The following is a 24121-nucleotide window of genomic DNA, read 5'->3' on the forward strand; positions in this document are numbered from 1 at the left end:
ACTTTGGAGGCTGAGGCACAAGAATCACTGAACCCAGGAGGCAGAGGTTGCAGTGAGCCGAGATCGCACCACTGCACTCCAGCCTGGGCTACAAAAAAAAAAAAAAACCAGAAACAGGCAAAATTAATTTTAATAATATGTCTCTATAACCCAGTACACCCAAATTATTATTTCAGCATGTGATCAATACTTTACAATTTGTATTGTTTTATTTAGTTGACACACAAGTTCTCACTATGTTGTCCAGGCTGGTCTCCAACTCCTGGGCTCAAGCCATCCTCCTGCCTCACATGCGTGAGCCACCACGCCTAGCCCTTATAATTTTTACTGAAATATTTTACATTTTTTCTCTACACTGTCTTCTAAATCCCGTGTATGTTTGCTGTTGACAGCCCCTCTCAGTTTGGAATGGCCACATTTCAGGATCTCAGGAGCCACTGGCTGGCAACTGCTATATTGGATGGTGCAGCGCTAGGGTCCTCTTAGCACTGATCAGGAGGTGCTAATCAGAGGGGCTTCCTGGAGGAGGTGATACCTGAAGTGAGGCTTATGGGAGCTTCCATAGAAGTTGGGAGCAGGGACAAGACAGGATTTCTAGAGAGAAGGATGGCACATATACTTGCTTTCTCAGTCATTGACTCATTTGTTGAATGCACACCCCACCCTGCTGGGGACTACGCCCTGAAGGATGTGGGTCAGAGCAGATCTCTGCCCCTTCGATAACTAGACATTTATAGAGCACCTGCTGTATGCAGGGCACTGCTCTAGGAGCTCCCTCCTGATGCTTACAGTCTGAAGTGGGAGGAAGTTCGACAGTGGAGAGAAATAAAATTGTGACATGGTGAAATGTACCAGAGAGGACTTCTTGAAAAATAACTCTTTAAGCAGAATAATAAAGAATTGACTTTAAGGAAGTGAAACGGAACGGCCTTTCAGAGGTGGCAGGAGCCGAGACCCAAATGATGGGAAGATGACAGGGGAGGGGTGGCCCCAGGAAGAGGGCACAGCTTGTGTGAAGGCCCTTGAGGCAAGAGGATGTGCGTGTTCCCGGAGCAAAATGGAGGCCAGGGGGCCTGGATGGACAGTAGGGGTCTGAGGGGTGACACCGGCAGGGTGGCTGTGACAGGGGCAGAGGGCTTGATGGGCCGTGGAGTGGAGCACCCCCAGCTGGCATCACAGAGCCCAGGATATGGAAACACGAGGGAGGCAAGAAGGCCAGAGGGGAGGCTGCTTCACTGACCTGAGCGAGCGAGCATGGGATCTGGATGAAGTGGTCACCGTGGAGGTGCTCAAGACATGTTCTGAAGGTCAAGTTAGGAGGAGGTCGCTGGGCACAGCGGCTCATACCTGTAATCCCAGCATTTTGGGAGGCTGAGGTGGGAGGATCGCTGGATCCCAGGAGTTTAAGGTCACAGTGAGCTATGATTGCACCACTGCACTGCAGCCTGGGCGACAGTCTAAGACCCTGTCTCAAAAATTAAAAGGACGAGGCAGTAGCCCGATTGGCGTGAGGATGTCCAGGTTCTGTTTGGAGGAGAAGAGGGAACGGTAGAACCTGTCAAGGGAGGGATGAAGTCTGGGGTGAGTGGAACAGGGACAGGAGAAGCAGAGAGGGCAGCCGAGAGCATCCAGTCGGATTGTGCTCTGAAGGGGGTGCTGTAGGGCATTGAGGAGCATGGAGGAAGCAGAGACCTGGCCTGCAGGATCAGGGGAGGCTTTCTGTGCTTATTCCACAAGCAGGTCCTGTCAGAGGTGTAGGAATGTCCCAGACAAATTGGGGAGAGGTTGGCAGCCAGAGAACAGGAGGCAGTGGGGACAGGCCACGCCGGAGAGGACAAAGCCATGGCTGTGGGGACAAAGGGGGTGAGGACAGCACCCAAGGGTCTGACCTGGTGACTGGGTGGACAGTGGGACCTTCATGGGATTGAGAACTGGGAGAAGAGGCAGTGAGCTCAGTGGTAGGGGTGAGCACCCTGCGGCCAGCCGAGCTCTTTATTCATTCATTCATTCATTCATCACATGTTCATCGCATGTGGGGAGTGGGGACAGGAGCTCTCAGGGAGCGTGTCTGGGGCCCTGAGGAGCCCCACAGATCAGGGGCCACAGTGGGAGGAGGAACGAGAGAGGAAGTCAGGGACAGCCCAAGGGTGTGTGCTCTGTGCTGTGGGGCTCAGCCAGCGGTGGTTCTTCCCTCTTTGAAACTCCCAGCCAGAGAAGGGGTCCTGGCCTGTCCTGAGCCCCAGGGCTTGGGGGCGGAGAAGATCTGCCTTTCCTGCTGGGTGGGGCCGCGCCTAGGAAAGAGAGGGCAGGTGGCTGACTCCCCAGACCCCTCACTGCCTACCCTCCTCCTCCTCTCCCAGGTAAGAGCAAAGAGGCGGAAATTAAGAGAATCAACAAGGAACTGGCCAACATCCGCTCCAAGTTCAAAGGTAGGCTGGGGGCCCAACTTCTGGTTCTGAGGGAGGAGGGGGCTGGGAGCTGGGGCTCCTGTGACCTATCCTGTGACCCTTCCTTATTTCTGGCTCCCCTTTCCTCCTTCCTCTGCCCTAGGAGACAAAGCCTTGGATGGCTACAGTAAGAAAAAATATGTGTGTAAACTGCTTTTCATCTTCCTGCTTGGCCATGACATTGACTTTGGGCACATGGAGGCTGTGAATCTGTTGAGTTCCAATAAATACACAGAGAAGCAAATAGTGAGTCTGGAGAGGGGGGTGCCAGGGCCTGGACTCCTGGGTCTGCGGGGGAGGGGGCTGGAGGTCTGGACTCCTGGATCTGAGGGAGGAGGGGGTCTGGGGGTCTGGACTCCTGGGTATGAGGGAGGAGGGGGTCTGGGGCTCTGGACTGCTGGGTCTGAGGGAGGAGGGGGCTGGGGGTCTAGACTCCCCATTCTGAGGGAGGAGGGCTGGAAGCCCAGACTCCTGGGTCTGAGGGTTGAATCTGGGGCCTGGACTCGTGGGTCTGAGGGAGGAGGGGCCTGGGGGCCTGGACTTGTGGGTCTGAGGGAGGAGGGGCCTGGGGGCCTGGACTCCTGGGTCTGAGGGTTGAATCTGGGGCCTAGACTCGTGGGTCTGAGGGAGGAGGGGCCTGGGGGCCTGGACTCCTGGGTCTGAGGGTTGAATCTGGGGCCTGGACTCCTGGGTCTGAGGGTTGGATCTGGGGCCACTCAGTCACAAGGCTCCTAGCCATTCACGACCTCCCTCCCCACAGGGTTACCTGTTCATTTCTGTGCTGGTGAACTCGAACTCGGAGCTGATCCGCCTCATCAACAACGCCATCAAGAATGACCTGGCCAGCCGCAACCCCACCTTCATGTGCCTGGCCCTGCACTGCATCGCCAACGTGGGCAGCCGGGAGATGGGCGAGGCCTTTGCCGCTGACATCCCCCGCATCCTGGTGGCCGGGTAAGGCACTGGGGACCCGTTGGCAGTGGGGGGTGTGGGGGTGATGAGTCCCAGCCAAGCGTGAGGCTCAGAGAGGCTCTGTTGCCTGCCCAAGGTCTCCCAGCCGAGATGTGGGCTAACGCTGGGCTGGGGACCCAGTGGTTCCGGCGGCAGCCCCATACTTGTCTCTTCCCGTGATACGAAGCTGACTTGATGGTGTGAGGCTGCTCCCGGCAAAGCCAGTGGGGTGTTTCTGAACTGCAGAATTCTAACACCTACGATAAGAGGCGTAACTGTGCTATGTGGGTGACGGCCCTCCAGAACTTCCTCATCTTCTCCATTCATTCACCAAACATTTTTACTGAGCACATACTATGTGCCAGGCACTGTGCTGATTGCTGGGGATGTTGTATTGTCCAGAGATGGACACGGTCATTGCCCTCCTGTGTTTATGGTCTGGAGCAGGAGACAAATGGTGATGGAAGAATTGCAGGATGAAGTGTAGAATTTGCCAGGTGCGATGGCTCATGTAATCACTGCATTTGGGGAGGCTGAGGCAGGTAGATTGCTTGAGTCTAGGAGTTCGAGACCAGCCTGGGCAACATGGCAAAATCCCAATCTCTACTAAAAATACCAAAAATTGCCAGGGCATGGTGGCGTGCACCTATAGTCCCAGCTACTCGGGAAGCTGAGGTGGGAGGATCTCCTGAGCTGGGGAGGCCGAGGCTGCAATGAGTTGTGGTCGCGCCAGTGTACTCCAGCTTGGTGTGCACACAGGTGAGACTTCTATTTCTGGCAGTGTGGTCAGCTAGATACCCGACTCATGTTCTCCCTGAAACCTAACTGTCAATATTGGATAAAAGAGGAAAGACAATATTATTTAATGGATTCATGAGGTAGCCAGAAAATGAGGAGCACACAGGCCACAAGCTAAGAGAAGCAGGGCACCCAAGCAGATGAGCCGCGTGCTGGAGCCAGCATTTGCTTAGAAGGCATTTGCTGAACTGGGTGAACCCGAGTATTGGTTTTGGGGCCCTGCAGCCTCTGGGAACAGAAGACAAAGCTTGTCCGAGAAGTTCTCGAAGGCTGTACTTCAAAGTGAGAGTGACCTAGAAATAAACCCCCTTGGGGACTATGAGGAAAATTACCTGTCTGAAACGTTGGCACGGAGCAGCCCTCAGACTGGTTTTCAGCCTGACTTTACCCTATCTGGGTAGTCCAAAAGCCCCTAAGTCAACCTTTAGTTTAAAGTGATGGAAACTGGAGGTTCCCTAGTGCTTCACAGAAGCAAACACGAGTCTTTTCTGAGGAAGCCCATTTTCACCACAAGCTTCAGTGATATCCACAGATAAAGCTCCAAGTGATTGAGTAGCTCACAGCCAAAAATCTCTAAACACATGACACAAGACACCATGAGGGAGAACCAGCAGAAATAAAACAGAAGGCTGGGCGTGGTGCTCACGCCTGTAATCCCAGCACTTTGGGAGGCTGAGGCAGGCAGATCACCTGAGGTCAGGAGTTCGAGACCAGCCTGGCCAACATGGCGAAACCATGTCTACTAAAAATACAAAAATTAGCCAGGTGTGGTGGCACATGCCTGTAATCCCAGCTCCTCTGGAGGCTGAGGCAGGACAGGAGAATCACTTGAACCCGGGAGGCAGAGGTTGCAGTGAGCCGAGATCGTGCCACTGCACTCTAGCCTGGGTGACAGAGCAAGACTCTGTCTCAAAAAAAAAAAAAGAAAAAGAAAACAGAAAATAACTTTGGAATTGGAATTATACAGAATGTAAAAGAAGTATATTTCATATGTTTCAATAAATAAGAGAAGCATTTTAAAATATGAGTAAAGTTTAAGCAGATTTGAAAATATAATTGAAATAGTCAAAAATTGCCAGGCACAGTAGTGGCTTACACCTATAATCCAGGCACTTTGGGAGGCTGAGGTGGGAGGATCACTTGAGGCCGGAAGTTCAAGATCAGCAACATAGTGAGACCCTATTGCCACAAAAACTAAAATATTAGCCGGGTGGGGTGCTGTGTGCCTGGGTACTGTGAGTACCAGGAGGCTGAGGCAGGAGGATTGCTTGAGCCTGGGAGGATGAGGCTGCAGTGAGCTGTGATCTCATCACTGCACTCTAACCTGGGTGACAGAGTAAGACCCTGTCTAAACAAACAAAAAAACCCAAAAAACAAATAAATGTTTAAAACATTAAAAATTAGGTGTCTGAATTTAGTTAGCAGAGTAGGCACAGCCAAAGCCAGAATTAGTGGCCTGGCAGTAGAACTGAAGAAAGACATCAAAATGCAGCCCAAAGAAGACAAAGCGATGGGGATTTTAGGAAAGAGACAAAGACTCATGGAAGACAGAGAACGTCTAACAGAATTGCCATTTAGAGTTGTAGGGAGAGATCGTGACATAGGCAGTGTTCGAAGAGAGATAATGGTTGAAAATATTCCAGAATGGATGAAAGAGGCTGATCCCCAGATTCAAATAGGCCAGGAAATCATAAGTAGAAGTACAGACTGTAGGGGGTGACTGTGGGGCAGCAAGACCAGCCAGGCATCTGTCACCAGGTCCAGGTCAGAGCTCGCGGTGGCTTGGACCAGGGCTGTGGCGGTCATGTGGTTATGAGAAGGGCATGTTTCGGGAGTAGAGTCGATGGATTATATGTGCTGTGCTAGGATGAGGTGGGGGCATTGAACAGGTGAGTGAATGATGGCAGACCTTTCAGCAATGTGACAAAGGCCATAGGAAAATGGGTCAGAGAGGGCAGAACCTGAGTGTGGTTTGGTCATGCTGAATTTGAGATGTGTATTAGACATCTGAGTAGGACTCTGGGGAGGAAGTTGGATTGCAGGGAGTCAGGGCAGGAGGGAGAGAGATCTGAGAGAGATCGGCACCGTCCAATAAAAATATAATGCAAAATACAGGCCAGGTACGGCAGCTCACACCTGTAATCCCAGCACCTTGGGAGGCCAAGGTGGGCAGATCACTTGAGGTCAGGAGTTCAAGAACAGCTTGGCCAACGTGGTGAAGCCCCATCTCTACTAAAAATACAAAAATTAGTCAGGTGTGGTGGTGGGCACCTGTAATCCCAGCTACTTGGGAGGCTTAGGCAGGAGAATTGCTTGAACCCAGGAGGTGGAGGTTGCAGTGAGTGGAGATTGTGCCACTGCACTCCAGCCTGGGTGACAGAGCGAGACTCCATCTCAAAAAAAAAAAAGACATTAGTGGGGTGCAGTGGTGCACACCTGTAGTCCCAGCTACTCAGGAGGCTGAGGCAGGAGGATCGCATAAACCCGGGGGGCAGAGGTTGCAGTGAGCCGAGATTGCACCACTGCACTCCAGCCCGAGTGACAGAGTGAGACTCCATCTCAACAAAAAACAAACAAACAAAAAGCAAAATACAAATGTGTGCCTGTAATCCCAGCTACTCGAGTGACTGAGATGGGAGGATTGCTTGAGCTCAAGAGGCCCAGGGTGCAGTGAAGAGGCCCAGGCTGCAGTGAGCTGTGATCATGCCTAGGTGACAGTGACACCCTGTCTAAAAAAAATATAATGCAAGCCACATAGGTGTTTTTCTGTTTTCTAGTATTTAATATTCCAGTTTAACCTGATCCACACAAAATATTATCACTTTGACACTGAATCAGCATAAAAATTATTCACGAGCTATTTTATTTGACATCTGTGTTTGGTGTTAAGTCTTTGGAATGCGGCGTTGCGGGTGTCTCTCAGTTTGGACTCGCTGCAGTTCCAGTGCTCTGGGGGCTGTTGTATCTGACAGCATGGGGATTGATGGCAGTTAAGCTCGGGCCTGGTGAAGCCCCTGAGGGCAGGTGTTAACTGGGAATTCCCAAAAGCTGGGCCCTTGAGTGGCCCTGGTGCAGCCCAGCGTGTTACGCTCTGGCAGGGGGGATGGGAGTCATGATCAGGGGTGTGGGAGGAAAATCAGGATCAGGCCATGACTCAGAACGCTAAGAACTTTGATGGAGGAGGGAGTGGCCAGTCGCAAATGCTGCCAGCAGTTTCTTTAGGACAAGGACAGGCAGTCAGCATCAGCTTGGGGGAGACAGAGGTTACAAGCCACCCTGAAGAGGGAAGAACCGGGCACTTTGAGGACTGAGAGGGAGGCCAGCGTGGCCAACATGTGTGGGTGCAGATGACATTGTCCCTGGAGTGGATGCCGAGGGGTGGTGCTCTGCCAGGGTCAAGGGGCCAGGGTGGGGCTGTCTGGCTCTAGGCTGCCCCCTTCACACTGGAAACTTGGCCTCAACAGTGACTGGGGCACGAAGGAACTTTATTTTGTAGGTAGACTTTTATTTAACTTTTTATTTTTTGGAGACAGGGTCTTGCCCTGTTGCCCAGGCTGGAGTGCAGTGGCACAGTCTTGGCTCACTGCAACCTCCGACTCCTGGGCTGAAGCGATCTTCCCACCTCAGCCCCCTGAGTAGCTGTGATTATAGGCGTGCACCACCATGCCTGGCTAATTTTTTTTTTTTTTTTTTTTTTTTTTTTTTTTTGTAGAGATGGGGTTTTGCTATGTTGCCCAGGCTCCAGGCTGGTCTTGAACTCCAGAACTCAAGCAATCCTCCTGCCTCAGCCTCCCAAAGTGTTGGGATTACAGGTGTGAGCCACCACTCCCATCTAGGCTTTTTTTTTTTTTTTTTTTTTTGAGGCAGTCTCTCTCTGTCGCCCAGGCTGGAGTGCAGTGGTGCAATCTTGGCTCACTGCAACCTCTGCCTCCCAAGTTCAAGCAATTCTCTTGTCTCAGCCTCCTGAGTAGCTGGGATTACAGGTGTGTGCCACCACACCTGGCTATTTTTTTTTTTTTTTTTTAGTAGAGACGAGGTTTGCCATGTTGGCCAGACTGGTCTCAAACTCTTGACCTCTATTGATCCGTCTGCCTCAGCCTCCCAAAGTGCTAGGATTACAGGCGTGAGCCTCTGCGCCCGGTCATTTTAACCATTTGAAGGTGTTCAGTTCAGTGGTTTCTAGTATATTGATGATGCTGTGCAACAACCACTACCACCTAATTGCAGAACACTCATCGCTCCAAAAAAAGACTCTGTACCCATTAGCAGTCCCTCCCCATTCCCTCTTCCCCCCAGCCCCTGGCTGCCACCAATCTGCTTTCTGTCACAGATTTGCCTAATGTGGACATTTCATAGAAATGGAACCGCACAGTAGGTGGCCTTCTGTGTCTGGCTTCTTCCACTCAACAAGATGTTTTTCAGGTTCATCCACATTGTGGTGCATATCCGTGATTTGCTCGAGATAGAGTCTCACTCTGCTGCCCAGGCTGGAGTACAGTGGCATGATCATAGCTAACTGCAGCCCTGACCTCCCAGGCTCAGGTGATCCTCCCACGTCAGCCACTCCAGCAGCCGGGACTACAGGCACAAGCCACCACGCCTGGCTAATATTTGAATTTTTTATAGAGACAGGGTCTCACTATATTACCCAGGCTAGTCTTGAACTCCTGAGCTCAAGTGATCCTCCGTGGCCTCAGCTTCCCAAAGTGCTGAGATTACAGGCGTGAGCCACCGTGCCTGACTCGTGGTTTTATTTTTTATACTTGAATATGCAGCTTGATATTGTGTAGTTTAACATTTTCCTAAGTAGCACCATAGCCCTTATTCCACTTAACCAAGTTGATAAATAGCTCTTATTCCTTTGTGTGGTATCCTTATCTGTAAATGGAGATGATAGAATCCGCGTCCTTAGAGGGCTGTGGTGGGGAGCGAGCGAGCTGTGCGGGAACACTTAGAGCAGAGTTTGGCCCAGAGTCAGGACTCGGGAGATGCGCTGTGGCTCAGGAGATGTGTGCCGTGGCAGCGATGGGAAAGTGGCCCAGAGTCAGGGCTCAGGAGATGCGCTGTGGCTCAGGAGATGTGCGCCGTGGCAGCGATGGGAAAGTGGCCCAGAGTCAGGGCTCGGGAGATGCGCGCCGTGATGGAGATGGGAAAGTGGCCCAGAGTCAGGGCTCGGGAGATACGTTGTGGCTCGGGAGATGCGCGCCGTGACGGAGGTGGGAAAGTGCCGTCACAAATGGAGCATCGTCTGTGGCCAGGCTTCTTGCTGGTTTCTGGTTCTAACTTGATGACCACTGGGCAGTGAACGTTTCTGTAGGGTGAGCGTCTGGGGGCAGCACTGCTGGTCTTGGTCTGCTTCACACACAGCAGTGGCCTTTCTAGACAGAGGAAGCCCAGAGCCTCTCCAGAGGGCCTGTCCCTGTGTCTGCCTCCAGCTGCAGCACACGAGGGTTCCCAGCACTTTAGGAGGCCGTAGCGACAGGCGTCAGTCGGGCGAGTATCTGCCTGGATGACGGCAGGAGCCACCTGCTGGGTCCAGTGAGACATGCTGCCACAGGCCTTTGACTCGTGCAGGTCTCCCCTCTGAGGACTTCTCCCCTGTGTCCTTTGCTGTCTGTTGGGTGCTTTCTGGGAAACCCTTTACTGATAGGCCACGGCTGGGCCAGTCTTGACAGCTCCCAGCACCTCCTCTTACTCAAGGCTATGGCCATGCGCCACACAGTCTCATTTCTGTTTTTTTTTTGAGACGGAGTCTCACTCTGTCTCCCAGGTTGAAGTGCAATGGTGAGATCTCAGCTCACTGCAACCTCTGCCTCCCAGGTTCAAGCGATTCTCCTGCCCCAGCCTCCCGAGTAGCTAGGATTTCAGGCACGTGCCACCATGCCCAGCTAATGTTTGTATTTTTAGTAGAGATGGGGTTTCACCATGTTGGCCAGGCTGGTCTCAAACTCCTGACCTCAGGTGATCCACCTGCCTCAGCATCCCAAAGTGCTGGGATTATAGGTGTGAGCCACTGCGCCTGGCCTTTTTTTTTTTTTTTTTTGTAGAGACAGGGTTTTACCACGTTGGCCTGGCCAGGCCGGTCTCAAACACCTGGCCTCAAGTGATCCGCCTGCCTCAGCCTCCCAAAGTGTTGGGATTACAGGTGTAAGCCACCATGCCTGGCCCACCATCTTATTTCTTTGTCCCCAAAGCCGACAAGGCTCCTCATTTTCCTGAAGGGGAAACAGCCCATCAGAGAGGGTCAGTGGCTTACCCCCAGCTGTGCCCCACAGTCACAACCTCAGGCAGGCGTGTCTGACCCCAGAAGGTGCTCCCCTGGGAGCCTCTTCTAGAACAACATCATGCTCCATGCTTTTTGCTGTGCTAGGAGCTGGGTTATGGTTGGGGCCTGGAGTCAGCCCTCTGAGATGGGCTGCCCGCTGGCTGCCAGGTTCTGTGCCAGGCAAGTGCTGACCCTGGTTTCCTGTGACTGCTGTGATGAATTACCACCAGCACAGCGGTGTCAAACACCGGTTCTGGATGTCGGAAGTCCAACATCCATCTCACGGGGCTAAAATCAAGGCGTGGGCAGGGCTCGTCCCTTCCGGGGGCCCTAGAGGAGAGGCCGCGTCCTTGCTTTCTCCAGCTCCTAGAGGCCACCTGCTTTCCTTGGCTCGTGGCCCCTTCCCCCATCCCCAAAGGCAGCAGTGTGGCATCTTCTCTCCTGCCTGACCTCTGTTCCATCCTCACATCATCTCTGACTCTGAACTGTATCTTTCCCTTATAAGGACCCTGTGATGACATTGGGTCCACCTGGATCACCCAGGATCCTCTCTCCATCTCATGATCCTTAACTTTATCATATCTGCAAAGTACCCCCACCCTTTTTTTTTGTTTGGAGACAGGGTCTTGCTCTGCCACCCAGGCTGCAGCCTTCACCTCTCAGGCTAAAGCGATCCTCCCACCTCAGCCTGCCAAGTAGCTGGGTCTACAGGCATGCGCCACCACGCTTGGCTAATTCTCGTATTTCTAGTAGAGATGGGGGTCTCACCATGTTGCCCAGGCTGGGGCTCAAGTGATTCTCCCGCCTCAGCCTCCTAAAGTGCTGGGATTACAGGCGTGAGCCACCCTAACCCCCAGAACCTGTGAATATATTCCCTTGGATTCAAAAGGGCCTTGCAAAGTCTGTTCCCTCACAACAGGCAGAGGGACCCTTTAAAAACCTAAGCCAGATCAAAAATACACCCATTTTCTCAGTTTGTTGTGGAGAGAAGATAAACGTGTGAATCCACCCAGAGACCTGTGGGAGTGCTGGACAGGCCGAAGGGGTCCGGGGGCAGCTGTTCCTGCTGTCGTGTTAACATCACGCTGATTCTCTGCTCACCACCCACAGCGGCTTTCATCTCCCAATCGGTAAAAAGCCAAGTCCTCACTTCAGCCAACAAGGCCCTGCAGGGTCTGGCTCTCTGTTCCCTCCCTGTCCTATCTGCAGCCCTCCTGCCCCATGGCTCAGGCCGCAGCCTGCAGGCCTCCTCGCTGCTCCTCCTACGTACGGGCTCCGCCTTCCTGATGGCCTTGGCACAGGCTGTTCCCTCTGCCTGGGACGTTCTGTTGCAGAGGATTTTCAGTCTTTCCTCATTAAGTTACTCTGTTTTGTTTATTTTTAAATTTTTTTATTTATTCAGAGACAGCTCTAACTCTGTTGCCCAAGCTAGAGGGAGTGCAGTGGCACAGTCATGGCGCACTGCCGCCTCGACCTCCCAGGCTCGAGCAATCCTCCCACCTCACCCTCCCGAGTAGCTGGGATTACAAGCCTGCGCCACCACACCCAGCTAATTTTTGTATTTTTGAAGAGACTGGGTCTCACTGTTGCCCAGGCTGGTCTTGAATTCATGGCCTCAAGTGATCCTCCCACCTCGACCTCCCAAAGTGCTGGGATTACAAGCGTGAGCCACCATGCCCAGCCCTGACAGTATTTGATGTATGTGTTTTCGTGGTGCTGTCTGAAATGTAAGCCCTGTGAGGACAAGTGTTTGGACCACTTTATTCACCACTCTATCCATGGAGTCCACAGCAGTGCCTGGTACCCCATGGGCACCCAGTAGGTGCTTGGTGAATGAATGAAGGTGCAGAGCCAGGCTTGACATGTTCCTGAGCCCTGTCAGGGACCCCAGGAGGTTACTGAGATGCAATCATTTTGCAGATGAAGACACTGAGTCCTGGTGGGCCATGAGGTCAGCGCCAGACTGGATCCTGCGGCCGCCTGGCTGTCTGTCCCTCTCGCTGGCCTCGCACACCCTTCTTGGGAGGAACAGGAGAGGAGGGGAGGTGTGCAGGGCTGGGGTCACTGACTCTGCTTCCCCTGCCCTGCATGGTGTCCCCACAGGGACAGCATGGACAGTGTCAAGCAGAGTGCGGCCCTGTGCCTCCTTCGACTGTACAAGGCCTCGCCTGACCTAGTGCCCATGGGCGAGTGGACGGCACGTGTGGTACACCTGCTCAATGACCAGCACATGGTGAGCCCCCAGCCCTCACACCCCCGGATACCCAGGGCTCCCACCTCAGCCCTGACCCCCCTGGATGCCCGGGGCTCCCACCTCAGCCCTCACGCCCCCGGATACCCAGGGCTCCCACCTCAGCCCACACACCCCCTGGATGCCTGGGGCTCCCACCTCAGCCCTCACGCCCCCGGATACCCAGGGCTCCCACCTCAGCCCTCACACCCCCGGATACCCAGGGCTCCCACCTCAGCCCTCACACCCCCTGGATGCCCAGGGCTCCTACCTCAGCCCTCACGCCCCCGGATACCCAGGGCTCCCACCTCAGCCCTCACGCCCCCTGGATGCCCGGGGCTCCCACCTCAGCCCTGATCCCCCTGGATTCCTGGAGCTTCCCCCTCGGCCCTGACGTTCACCAGACACCAGAAACCATGATCCAGTGTCCCCGGTACTCATTACCTGCCCAAGTGTCCAGAAACCCTCCCATCCCCATCTCTGACACTCCCCTGGCTGGCCAGGGATCCTGTCCAGTGACCCCCACACCCCTCACCAACCACCCAGTCCCTTAGAAAATCCCACTCTGTTTCTAATACCTGGAGATTCCCCCAACAGCGCCCATCACCTGCGCACCAGCGCAGAAACCTTGACCTTGTCCCACCCCCACAGTCCCAACCCTCTAGAGTCTCGCCCCTTCACTGCTCCTTACCCAGCTGCCTGGGTTCCTGCCAGGGACACCCCACACACCCAGGTCAGTGCTGGCCATGGCGCCTGAGGCCCCGTGGCCTCCTCACCCCACCCCTAAAGCACGCACAGTGACACATGTGCACACCCCTAAACCCCATCCTCCCAACTGCACACACATCCCGACCCTGTCCTGCTCCTGAGCCTCTGCTCTCAGGTACCGCCTCCCCCAGGGGCCTGACTTGTCTCTCCTCTGCCCCTGCAGGGTGTGGTCACAGCCGCCGTCAGCCTCATCACCTGTCTCTGCAAGAAGAACCCAGATGACTTCAAGACGTGCGTCTCTCTGGCTGTGTCGCGCCTGAGCCGGGTGGGTGTGGCCTAGATATTGGCTGCTGGAGGTGGCCCTGGCATCCCTATGCCCTCTGACACCCCTCAGGCCCCCACTCTCCCTGAGAGGCAGCCCAGCCCAAGGTTTACAAACTCAGGCTCTGAGCTGGATTCATCCTGGCTCGGCCTCTTCCTGGCTGGGTGGCCCCAGACAAGTGGCTTCACCTCCCTGGCCTCAGCTGCCCCCTGTGTTCAGTGGGGATAATACCGGTGCCCACCTGGAGGCACAGAGCGCTGTGGATAGAGTGCTCAGAACAGGGCCTCGCGGGCCGAGCACCCCGGGAGCCAGCCGCCCTCATGACCTCCTCCCTCTCCCACTTCTCTCTGTCTCCCACCTTCCCTCTTCTGGCTTTGCCTCCTGCCTCTCTCTTTCCTGTGCAGCCTCTCACTCCTGCCTGGCGTCCCTCTCCCACCTTTGCTCCTGTCCTGCCCAGGAACATCCCCTGAGGCCTTGTGCATGCCAGGCTCCATGTCGGGTGACACCAGGGACACAGATGAGTCAGAACCAAGCTCTGCTCTTAAGGAGCTCCCTGTCCTGCTGGCAGGGAGGTGACTCAGTCACAGATTGTCAGAAAAGGGGTGACTTGTGCTATAATGGAGGTAGGATAGGTCACCCATAGGAGGCACTTAACCCAGCCTGTGAGTCCACGAAGGCTTCCTGGGGGCGGCGATCCCGGAATTGAGACTTAGAACACACATGCGCATCTCCTGGGCAGTCAGGAAGAGGCCTGGATTCGCAGGCAAAGAGAAGAACACACCAGCTCGTGCATCCACTCATTGTTTCTTTTTTTTTTTTTTTTTTTTTTTTTTGAGACGGAGTCTCGTTCTGTCCCCAGGCTGGAGTGCAGTGGCGCAATCTCGGCTCACTGCAAGCTCCCAGGTTCACGCCATTCTCCAGCCTCAGCCTCCCGAGTAGCTGGGACTACAGGCGCCTGCCACTATGCCTGGCTAATTTTTTGTATTTTTAGTAGAGACAGGGTTTCACCGTGTTAGCCAGGATGATCTCGATCTCCTGACCTCGTGATCCGCCCGCCTCGGCCTCCTAAAGTGCTGGGATTACAGGCGTGAGCCACTGCGCCTGGCTCACTCATTGTTTCTTTCTCAGGTTTTTTTTTTTTTTTGAGACAGGGTCTTGCTGTCGCCCAGGCTGGAGTGCAGTAGTGCAGCCATGGTTCACTGCAGCCTCCGGCTCCTAGGCTCAAGCGATCTCTCGCCTCAGCCTCCCGAGTAGCTGGGACTGCAGGTGCCTGGCTAATTTTTGTATTTTTTGTAGAGATCGGTCTTGCTTTGTCGCCCACACTGGTCTCAAACTCCTGGCTTCAAGTGATCCTCCCGCCTCAGCCTCCGAAAGTGCTGGGATTACAGGTGTGAGCCACTGCACTCAGCCTCAGTCATTGTTTCATTCATTCATCACACATCTGAGTACTGCAGTGTGCCAGGATGACAGTGAGGTAGGAACACAGACCAGCACGGAGGTGGGACAGAGCTTCCTGGAGAAGGGCTTTTCAAGGTTGAATAGGAGTTTGCAATGAGGAAAAAAAGTCACATGATCTTTCCTTTTTTTTGAGATGGAGTTTCGCTCTTATTGCCCAGGCTGGAGTGCAATGGCGTGATCTTGGCTCACTGCAACCTCTGCCTCCTGGGTTCAAGCAATTCTCCTGCCTCAGCCTCCCAAGTAGCATGGATCACAGGCATGTGCCACCACGCCCAGCTAATTTTTGTATTTTTAGTAGAGATGGGGTTTCGCCATGTTGGTCAGGCTTGTCTTGAACTCCTGTTCTCAGGTGATCCACCCACCTTGGCCTCCCAAAGTGCTGGGATTACAGGCGTGAGCCACTGCACCTGGCCATGATCTTTCAATCTTTCACTAATTCTCTGCCTCTTCCCCGAACCTCTTCCTATCTGACCTTGTATTAGGCCTAGGGACCCAAAAAAGGATCAGACCCAATCCCTGCCCCTGAGTGGCTTCAAGCCTTGTAGGGGGACTACAGGAAACAGCCTCCGGGAGCCGGTGCGCTGTGTGCTCTGACGGAGGAAGCCTGGGGCATGGGAGGCTCAGAGCCGAGTGAGGAGGGGGCCCTGGGAAACTGTCACACAGAAGGGAACCAGCAGAGACCTTTCCTGCCCACCACACACCAGCATTACTTGGAAAGGTCAACCAGCTGGGCTTAGTCCTAGTTTTGCCCCCATTCAGTGTGCCTGACGCTTCCTCGCTCCCTTCCCAGAGCCTCAGATTCCTGCTTCATAAAACCATTGCATTGGCCGGGCATGGTGGCTCATGCTTGTAACCCCAGGACATTGCGGGACTGAGGTGGGAGAATTGCTTGAGGCCATGAGTTCGAGACCAGCCTGGGCAACATAGTGAGACCCTGTCTCTACAAAAAAACCCACTAACAAAACCATTAACACTGACAGCACTGCCCTTGGAAGGCACCATTTGCTCCACCCTGGCATGTGGACCCACGTGCCCCTCCCACCCCAGCCCCCAACTTATTTCTTGCTCTTCCCCGCCAGATCGTCTCCTCTGCCTCCACCGACCTCCAGGACTACACCTACTACTTCGTCCCAGCACCCTGGCTCTCGGTTAAGCTCCTGCGGCTGCTGCAGTGCTACCCGCCTCCAGGTAATGAACACCGTGCACTCCCCAACCCGGGGTGGCCTGCTGCTGGCATCTGGGGGCCTCCTGCTCCACAGCGCACCAGGTGGGACTGGAGGGTCTGGGTCAGGATTTCTCTGAAGCTGGGGCGGTTCCTCTGTCCCCTTACGTGGCTGCACTCGGGGAGGCAAGCAGGCAGCCCGAGGCCCAGCGCCTACCCTGTGCAGCATTGTGGATCAGCCTCATAGCTGAGGTCCCTGCTACCCGGGCTCTCACTCCAGCCCTGTGCAGCATCGTGGATCAGCCTCATAGCTGAGGTCCCTGCTACCCGGGCTCTCACTCCAGCCCTGTTGCGAGGGACTGTTAACTGTGCCTGTTTTATAGATGAGGAATCTGAGGCTTGGAGAGGGAGCTCCTGGCCCAGCGTCACTCACCCGGTCAGTGGGTGATTCCAGGCCGTGCTACCTGAATTACCATAGCCCTGTCAGGGGTTTTCACATCTGGTGGGAACCTTCCCCTACTGCTCACAGTCACAATAGCCAGTGTGTATGAAACTCCTGTAGTGAGCCAGGCACTGTGCGGGGGCACCTGCACCTGCCGAACAGAGCTGGCAAGGAGGAACAGCCAGTGTGATATGCACACAGGGAAACTGAGGCTTGGAGGTGAGACATCACCATTCTAGGCAGTAAGTGGCAGTTGGCCCCCAGACTCTCTGCTCTAAACCCCTCCCTCTGCCACTGAGCTCCCCCGAGCTTCTGTCGCCTTGGCTGACTGACCTCATGGAGCAGTTTCTTCAGACCCTGTGCTGAGGGGCTTGGCACACAGTAGGTGCTAATGCACCAGTTCCCTCCGTTCAGCCAGCATGTCCAGCACCTGCCAGGGGCCAGGGCTGATGTACACCACCAAATCTCTGGGTGTGCATGCCTGTCTGTTTGCATGCCTGCATGCGTGCATGCGTTCGCCTGTGTGTGTCGATACCTGCCCGTGTGCATGCATGTCTGCGTGCATCCCCTGTGTGTGGATGTGTCATTGTGTGTGCATCTGTATGTATGCGTGTCTGTGTCTATATGTGGCAGTGTTCATGGTATCTCTGTGTCCCTCTATGTGTGTACATGTGTATGTATCAGTGTGTGCATCTACATGTGTACCTGTGCATGCAAGTGGATGTGTACATGAGTGTAGATACCTGTGTGCATGCCTGTGTGTGCATGTCTCAATGCTTGCCAGCATCTACGTGTGTCCATGCATGTCCCTCTGCACATGGTGTGTGTGTACACACTCTGAGTATAAGATATGGAGGTGACACCAGAGGCCCATCGTGTGTGAAGCCAGTGATGAATTCTGTTGTGTGGCCCTGGGGACATGTCTTCCTTCTCTGGGCCTCTTTTTCGTCCTGTCAAGAAGGGCTTAAGTCATGCTCTAAGCCCATGACCACCCCAGAAGGCCCAGCTGGTAATTCTGGGGTACACCCATTGCAGGCACCTCACCCACTCCAACCCTCGGTGGTGTAGGAACTGGAGACACAGCCTTGTCCTGAGGCTGGGCCTGAGGACACACCAACCCTGTGTCACCTCCTTTTCAGCAAATGGTGGTGGGCTATTGCCAATTTGTTTGCAAGTCATTTTTTTGTCATATGCATTATGAAAAGTTTCCCAGCATCCAGATAAGTACGAGATTTCATTACTTGGACTTCACAGTTTGCCATGTATGCATGCTCTTGTTTATTTTCTTCTGAAATATTTAAAAGTAAATTACAGACATCATGATGTTTTGCCTTTAAATATGTTGTTCTGGGCCAGGCACAGTGGCTCACGCCTGTAATCCCAGCAATCTGGGAGGCCGAGGTAGAAGGATCACTTGAGCTCAGGAATTCGAGACCAGTCTGGCCAACATGGTGAAACCCCATCTCTACACAAAATACAAAAAATTAGCCAGATGTGGTGGTGCATGCCTGTAGTCCCAGCTACTCAGGAGGCTGAGATGGGAAGATCGCTTGAACCCGGGAGGTGGAGGTTGCAGTGAGCCAAGATTGTGCCACTGTACTCCAGCTTGGGTGACAGAGTGAGACTCTGTCTCAAAAAAAAATTAAAAAAAATAAAAAAACAGAATATATATCACAGTACAATCTAGGATCACATATTCAATCGGATTCTGCCAGGCTCAGTGGCTGACACTGTCATCCCAGCACTTTGGGAGGCTGAGGCAGAAGGATCGCTTGAGCCCAGGAGTTTGAGATCAGACTGGACAACATAGTTGCCCTGTTTCCAAAAATAGGATTTAAATTGGATTCTGTCTTTGTTATTTCTCGTAGTCTGGACTAGCCCCCCTACACCTGTTTATGGAGAAACCAGGAGATGCCATTGCTGTGTGTCCCATGGTGGCGACTGGGCTCATTGCTGCCTTGTGGTGTATTTTAGCTTGTTCCTCTATCTGGTGAATTTTCCTGTGGAAAATTCTGCGGAAAAATCTGCGGAACCATTTTTTGCTGGAACGCTTGACAGCTCTTGTATACACTTGAAAACACGTCACATTCTAGGAAACGTGGTGATTGGTGCTCCTGTGAGCTGCTGGCTGGCATCTGTCAGTGGTGGAGAGCTCTGGGGGGTGAGGGGGCACCTGGTTGAGCCTTGTCTCCTTTGAGCTCCCAGCCTCTAGGCCAGGAGGATGGCACTGAGTGTGCCTGCAGTGGCCTCTTGCTGAATGGACACTTGGGTGGGTGGCTTGTGCATTTTTGTCAGGGGCTGCTCGGCACTCACACCAGTCCTTGGGAAGGCCTGGGTTTGGGGGCACCTCTGGGGAGGGTTCCTGGAGCTTCCTTTGCTCTGTGAGAAACTAAGGAGCCTCAGAGCTGCAGATGAGGAAACTGAGGCTCACATGGTGCCACCTCTTGCCCGAGAGGGTCAGAGCAGGAGGAGAGCCCAGGTCTGGGGATAGATCGTGTGTCTCCAGAGGTTCCTTGTCTCACCATCTCTGCTGGGCTGGGAAGAGGTTGAGGGAGCAGAGACCCTGGCCCTGAGCTGCAGAATTCTCGAGGGTCAGAGGCACCCCGAGCTCCTCCTTTGGAAGACAGGAGCTGGGGCATGGCCACCACCCCAGCAGGTGTGCCAGGTGGGCAGGACACTCAGCCGGGGGCGTCCCCTTCGTTTCCCCAGAGGATGCGGCCGTGAAGGGGCGGCTGGTGGAATGTCTGGAGACTGTGCTCAACAAGGCCCAGGAGCCCCCCAAATCCAAGAAGGTGCAGCATTCCAACGCCAAGAACGCCATCCTCTTCGAGACCATCAGCCTCATCATCCACTATGACAGGTGCCCGCCTGGGCCTATCAGGGCCTGATGCCCGGGGCCAGGAAAGAGGGGCATGGAGGCCCGGACTCCTGAGTCCTAGGCAGAGGGCAGGGAATCTTGACTTTTAGGTAGGGTAGGAGGAGGATGGGGCTGTGAAGTGTCACCTGTGAGGTTGGTGCTGGGGCCCTTCCTGGGGGCAGAATTGCTAGGTATCTTTCTCTGGGCTCAAAGGCCCAGCTGTCTGGGTCACTGGAGGTGCAGTACTGCGACGCAAGGCCGGCAAGGTTAAGACCTGGATCCTTGGGGGCTGTGAGATGGGTCAGCTGGGGCCCGAGTCCTCCACCTTCTCCTGTCAGTTCTCTTACCATCCCTCTCTTGTGGCCCCTGCTGGCAGTGAGCCCAACCTCCTGGTTCGGGCCTGCAACCAGCTGGGCCAGTTCCTGCAGCACCGGGAGACCAACCTGCGCTACCTAGCCCTGGAGAGCATGTGCACGCTGGCCAGCTCCGAGTTCTCCCACGAAGCCGTCAAGACGCACATTGACACCGTCATCAATGCCCTCAAGGTGTGAGCCCTTGGAGCCCACCCCGGGCCTGCTACCCCCCAGAAAGACCAGAGGCTCAGAGGCCCTTGGGTGGCCAACCCTGTGCCAACAGGGAGTCTAAAACACACCTGGGCTCTGCTCTCCGCCCTCAGACGGAGCGGGACGTCAGCGTGCGGCAGCGGGCGGCTGACCTCCTCTACGCCATGTGTGACCGGAGCAATGCCAAGCAGATCGTGTCGGAGATGCTGCGGTACCTGGAGACGGCAGACTACGCCATCCGCGAGGAGATCGTGAGTGCTGTGGGGTGCGGGCTGGACTCTTGGGTCTGAGGCAGGAGGTGGCTGGGGGCCTGGATTCCTACGTCTAAGGGAGGAGGGGCTGGGGCCTGGACTCCTGGGTCTCCAGATGGGGGCAGTGGTGAGCCCAGATCCAGGTGAGTGAAAGCCCGACGTGGCCTGCGGCACTCTCTCTCTCACACGCCCCGGCGGCAGGTCCTGAAGGTGGCCATCTTGGCCGAGAAGTACGCCGTGGACTACAGCTGGTACGTGGACACCATCCTCAACCTCATCCGCATTGCGGGTGACTACGTGAGTGAGGAGGTGTGGTACCGTGTGCTACAGATCGTCACTAACCGTGATGATGTCCAGGGCTACGCCGCCAAGACCGTCTTTGAGGTCAGCATCCCTGACCCTGACCCTATGACCCCACGACAGGGCCTAGAGGCAGAGCAAGGATGGCCGGGGCCGTGGCGCCTGCCAGCCCGCAGCCACCGTCCTCCTGCACCGCCGTGACCTCAAAATGGGGCCTCTGCCTCTCTGGGCCAACCCAGGGGACCCAGGGCTATGGTCTCATGGGCCTGATGTGAGGAGTCCCCAGGGCATGGGCATGGGGCACCCAGTGTGCAGTCCTGGCCCCTGGATCTCGGTAGTTTCCCTCTGCCCCAGGAAAGGGGCCCCACACAGTCCTGTTTTTTGTTTGTTTGTTTCTGGAGACGGAGTCTCACTCTGTTGCCCAGGCTGGAGTGGGGAGTGAGTGCCGTGGTGCGATCTCGGCTCACTGCAACCTCGGCCTCCCAGCGTCAAGCCATTCTCCTGCCTCAGCCTCCCCAGTAGCTGGTACTACAGGCGTGCGCCACCACACCCAGCTAATTTGTTTGTATTTTTAGTAGAGACGGGGTTTCACCATGTTACCCAGGCTGGTTTGAAACTCCTGAGCTCAGGCAATTTGCCCGCCTCGGCCTCCCAAAGTACCAGGATTACAGGCATGAGCCACTGCTTCCGGCCCACAGCCCTGTTTTACTTCCTGTGTGAGCTTGGGCCCGTCACTCAACCTTTCTGTGCCTCAGTTTCCCACCTATAACCCCACCTGCAGCAGAGCTTTCAGTGTTCCACCAGTCAGTAGGTGGCTGCACCCACTGATCCCGGAGAGGGCGCTCATTGTTGTCCTCTCCACGCCCTTCCCCACCCCCCTCAGGCGCTCCAGGCCCCTGCCTGTCACGAGAACATGGTGAAGGTTGGCGGCTACATCCTTGGGGAGTTTGGGAACCTGATTGCTGGGGACCCCCGCTCCAGGTGAGGGAGCCTCAGCCTGCGGGGGAGAACACACATGCTTCTGAGGGGTCCAGGGCTTGGGGGATCCCCAGGGGTCTCAGGGCAGGCGGTGATGGGCTCCCATCCTCTCGGCCTCCACCCCAACCCACCTAGCAGGGTAAGAAAGGAGCTTAGTCCCAGGATCGTGGACAGAGTGTGACTGTGGCCCCTGTCTGGTGCCTGGGGAGGGCCACTCCCCTCCAGCGGCTTGGGGTCCTGGGACGGGTCCATCCTAGGGAGGGGCACCTCTCGAGGGGGTTTCTGGGAGAGGGCAGTGGAACCTGGCCCCGCTGACACCCACTCCTGCACACAGCCCCCCGGTGCAGTTCTCCCTGCTCCACTCCAAGTTCCATCTGTGCAGCGTGGCCACGCGGGCGCTGCTGCTGTCCACCTACATCAAGTTCATCAACCTCTTCCCCGAGACCAAGGCCACCATCCAGGGCGTCCTGCGGGCCGGCTCCCAGCTGCGCAATGCTGACGTGGAGCTGCAGCAGCGAGCCGTGGAGTACCTCACCCTCAGCTCAGTGGCCAGCACCGACGTCCTGGTCAGAGCCCTGTCCCCCCACCCCACCCCTCTGGCACACCCCCTTCCCGCCCTCCCCTCCTCCTGACCCGAACTGACCTTCCCCACCCCGACCGCGGCAGGCCACGGTGCTGGAGGAGATGCCGCCCTTCCCCGAGCGCGAGTCGTCCATCCTGGCCAAGTTGAAACGCAAGAAGGGGCCAGGGGCCGGCAGCGCCCTGGACGATGGCCGGAGGGACCCCAGCAGCAACGACATCAACGGGGGCATGGAGCCCACCCCCAGCACTGTGGTGAGTCTCCTGGGGTGGGCCCTGCCAGGGTGCCTGGGGCTGGGTCCTGCCGGGCGCCGCCTGTCCTCACCGTGACCTGCGCTTCCTACAGTCGACGCCCTCGCCCTCCGCCGACCTCCTGGGGCTGCGGGCAGCCCCTCCCCCGGCAGCACCCCCGGCTTCTGCAGGAGCAGGGAACCTTCTGGTGGACGTCTTCGATGGCCCGGCCGCCCAGCCCAGCCTGGGGCCCACCCCCGAGGAGGCCTTCCTCAGGTAGCACCCCCTGGGCCCGGGCCCCTTCTCGCGGCCACCCCCAGGGCTGTCTCTTCTCGGCCTCTGTCCCCGTTTTCCCTGAGCCCCTCCCCAGCCCCCGACTCGCTCCTCTCTCCATCCTGATGCCTTCGCCAGCCCTGGCTGCTGCCTCCCCTGCCCCAGCCTCCCTGCTCACGCCCTCCCTCTGCCACTCTGGACTCCGCCGACCCTGGCCACCCTTCGTTGTCTCCTTTCCTGTCGCCGTTTCTCAGCCTGCTCTTCCTTTTCTCCTTCTCTCCTTCCCTCTTCCCTCCCTCCCTCTCTGTCTCTCTTCTGCCCTCTCGCTGCCTATCTGGGATTGGCTGCCTGCCACGCCTGTCTTCTCTTGTCTGCTCTGGGATTGGATGGCCCAGCGAGCTGGAGCCGCCTGCCCCCGAGAGCCCCATGGCTTTGCTGGCTGACCCAGCTCCAGCTGCTGAGTAAGGGGTGGCCTGGGGTGGGAGGTCGGTGGGGCGGACTCGGGTGTCCCCAGGGAGAGTTAGGGGACTGGGAGCCCTCGTCAACGGGTTCCTGATGAGCAGCAGAGGCAGGGACTTGGAGGAAAGGGAAACTTGGTGTCTGCCGATGCGGGGGCACGGGCCAGGGTTCTATTCCCATTGGAGGCCACTGCTGGATGGATGCGAGGTTCCTCGAGGCTCTGTGAGGGGTCTGGATATGTGGTTCTGGGGTTCTGTCCTTAAGGCTTGTTCTCGCACTCAATCGCTCTGGGCCTTTGCCCCTCCCCACCAAGTTCCTTCCCATCTCACTCCGCTCCATGCCTCCAGCCCAGGTCCTGAGGACATCGGCCCTCCCATTCCGGAAGCCGATGAATTGCTGAATAAGTGAGTCCTGGGAGAGGTGGGGGAGGGGAACGGGACAGGTGCGGAGCCCAGGCCAGGTGCAGACAGGCACCCCCGTCATCTTGCGCCCCCTGCCCCCTCAGGTTTGTGTGTAAGAACAACGGGGTCCTGTTCGAGAACCAGCTGCTGCAGATCGGAGTCAAGTCAGAGTTCCGACAGAACCTGGGTGTGTCCCGGGGGACTGTGGGAATGGGTCGGAGGGAGACCTTGGGGAAGGGGTCAGAGGGACTCAGATGGAGCTCTGCCTCCCCCACCTACTGCAGGCCGCATGTATCTCTTCTATGGCAACAAGACCTCGGTGCAGTTCCAGAATTTCTCACCCACTGTGGTTCACCCGGGAGACCTCCAGACTCATATCCTCTCAGGCCCGGCCCAGCCTCCTGCCTCTCCACGTCGGCCTTCCTCACCGTGGGGAAGCCGGCTGA

The 24121-nt window shown here is 55.9% G+C and overlaps 1 protein-coding gene across 3 annotated transcripts in view; it reads left to right on the top strand.

Moving 5' to 3' along the window:
- The window catches only part of AP2A1 (adaptor related protein complex 2 subunit alpha 1), a 40217-nt gene that overhangs the window by 12434 nt on the left and 3662 nt on the right, over positions 1–24121 (top strand). For 2 of the 3 annotated variants that reach the window (XM_054672628.2, XM_054672627.2), the window contains exons 2-19: positions 2361–2429; positions 2551–2693; positions 3208–3401; positions 12565–12694; positions 13623–13724; positions 16259–16367; positions 19493–19643; positions 20017–20185; positions 20317–20454; positions 20656–20838; positions 21638–21735; positions 22067–22298; positions 22399–22566; positions 22658–22818; positions 23211–23276; positions 23622–23678; positions 23780–23862; positions 23960–24048. In XM_054672628.2, the coding sequence (XP_054528603.1) occupies positions 2361–2429; positions 2551–2693; positions 3208–3401; positions 12565–12694; positions 13623–13724; positions 16259–16367; positions 19493–19643; positions 20017–20185; positions 20317–20454; positions 20656–20838; positions 21638–21735; positions 22067–22298; positions 22399–22566; positions 22658–22818; positions 23211–23276; positions 23622–23678; positions 23780–23862; positions 23960–24048 (2342 nt within the window). The remainder of the gene's footprint in view (positions 1–2360; positions 2430–2550; positions 2694–3207; positions 3402–12564; positions 12695–13622; positions 13725–16258; positions 16368–19492; positions 19644–20016; positions 20186–20316; positions 20455–20655; positions 20839–21637; positions 21736–22066; positions 22299–22398; positions 22567–22657; positions 22819–23210; positions 23277–23621; positions 23679–23779; positions 23863–23959; positions 24049–24121) is intronic. The other variant, XM_054672626.2, reaches the window with a different exon arrangement.

The sequence above is a fragment of the Pan troglodytes genome, chromosome 20 (genome assembly GCF_028858775.2).
Source record: "Pan troglodytes isolate AG18354 chromosome 20, NHGRI_mPanTro3-v2.0_pri, whole genome shotgun sequence".
NCBI classification, from domain to species: domain Eukaryota; kingdom Metazoa; phylum Chordata; class Mammalia; order Primates; family Hominidae; genus Pan; species Pan troglodytes.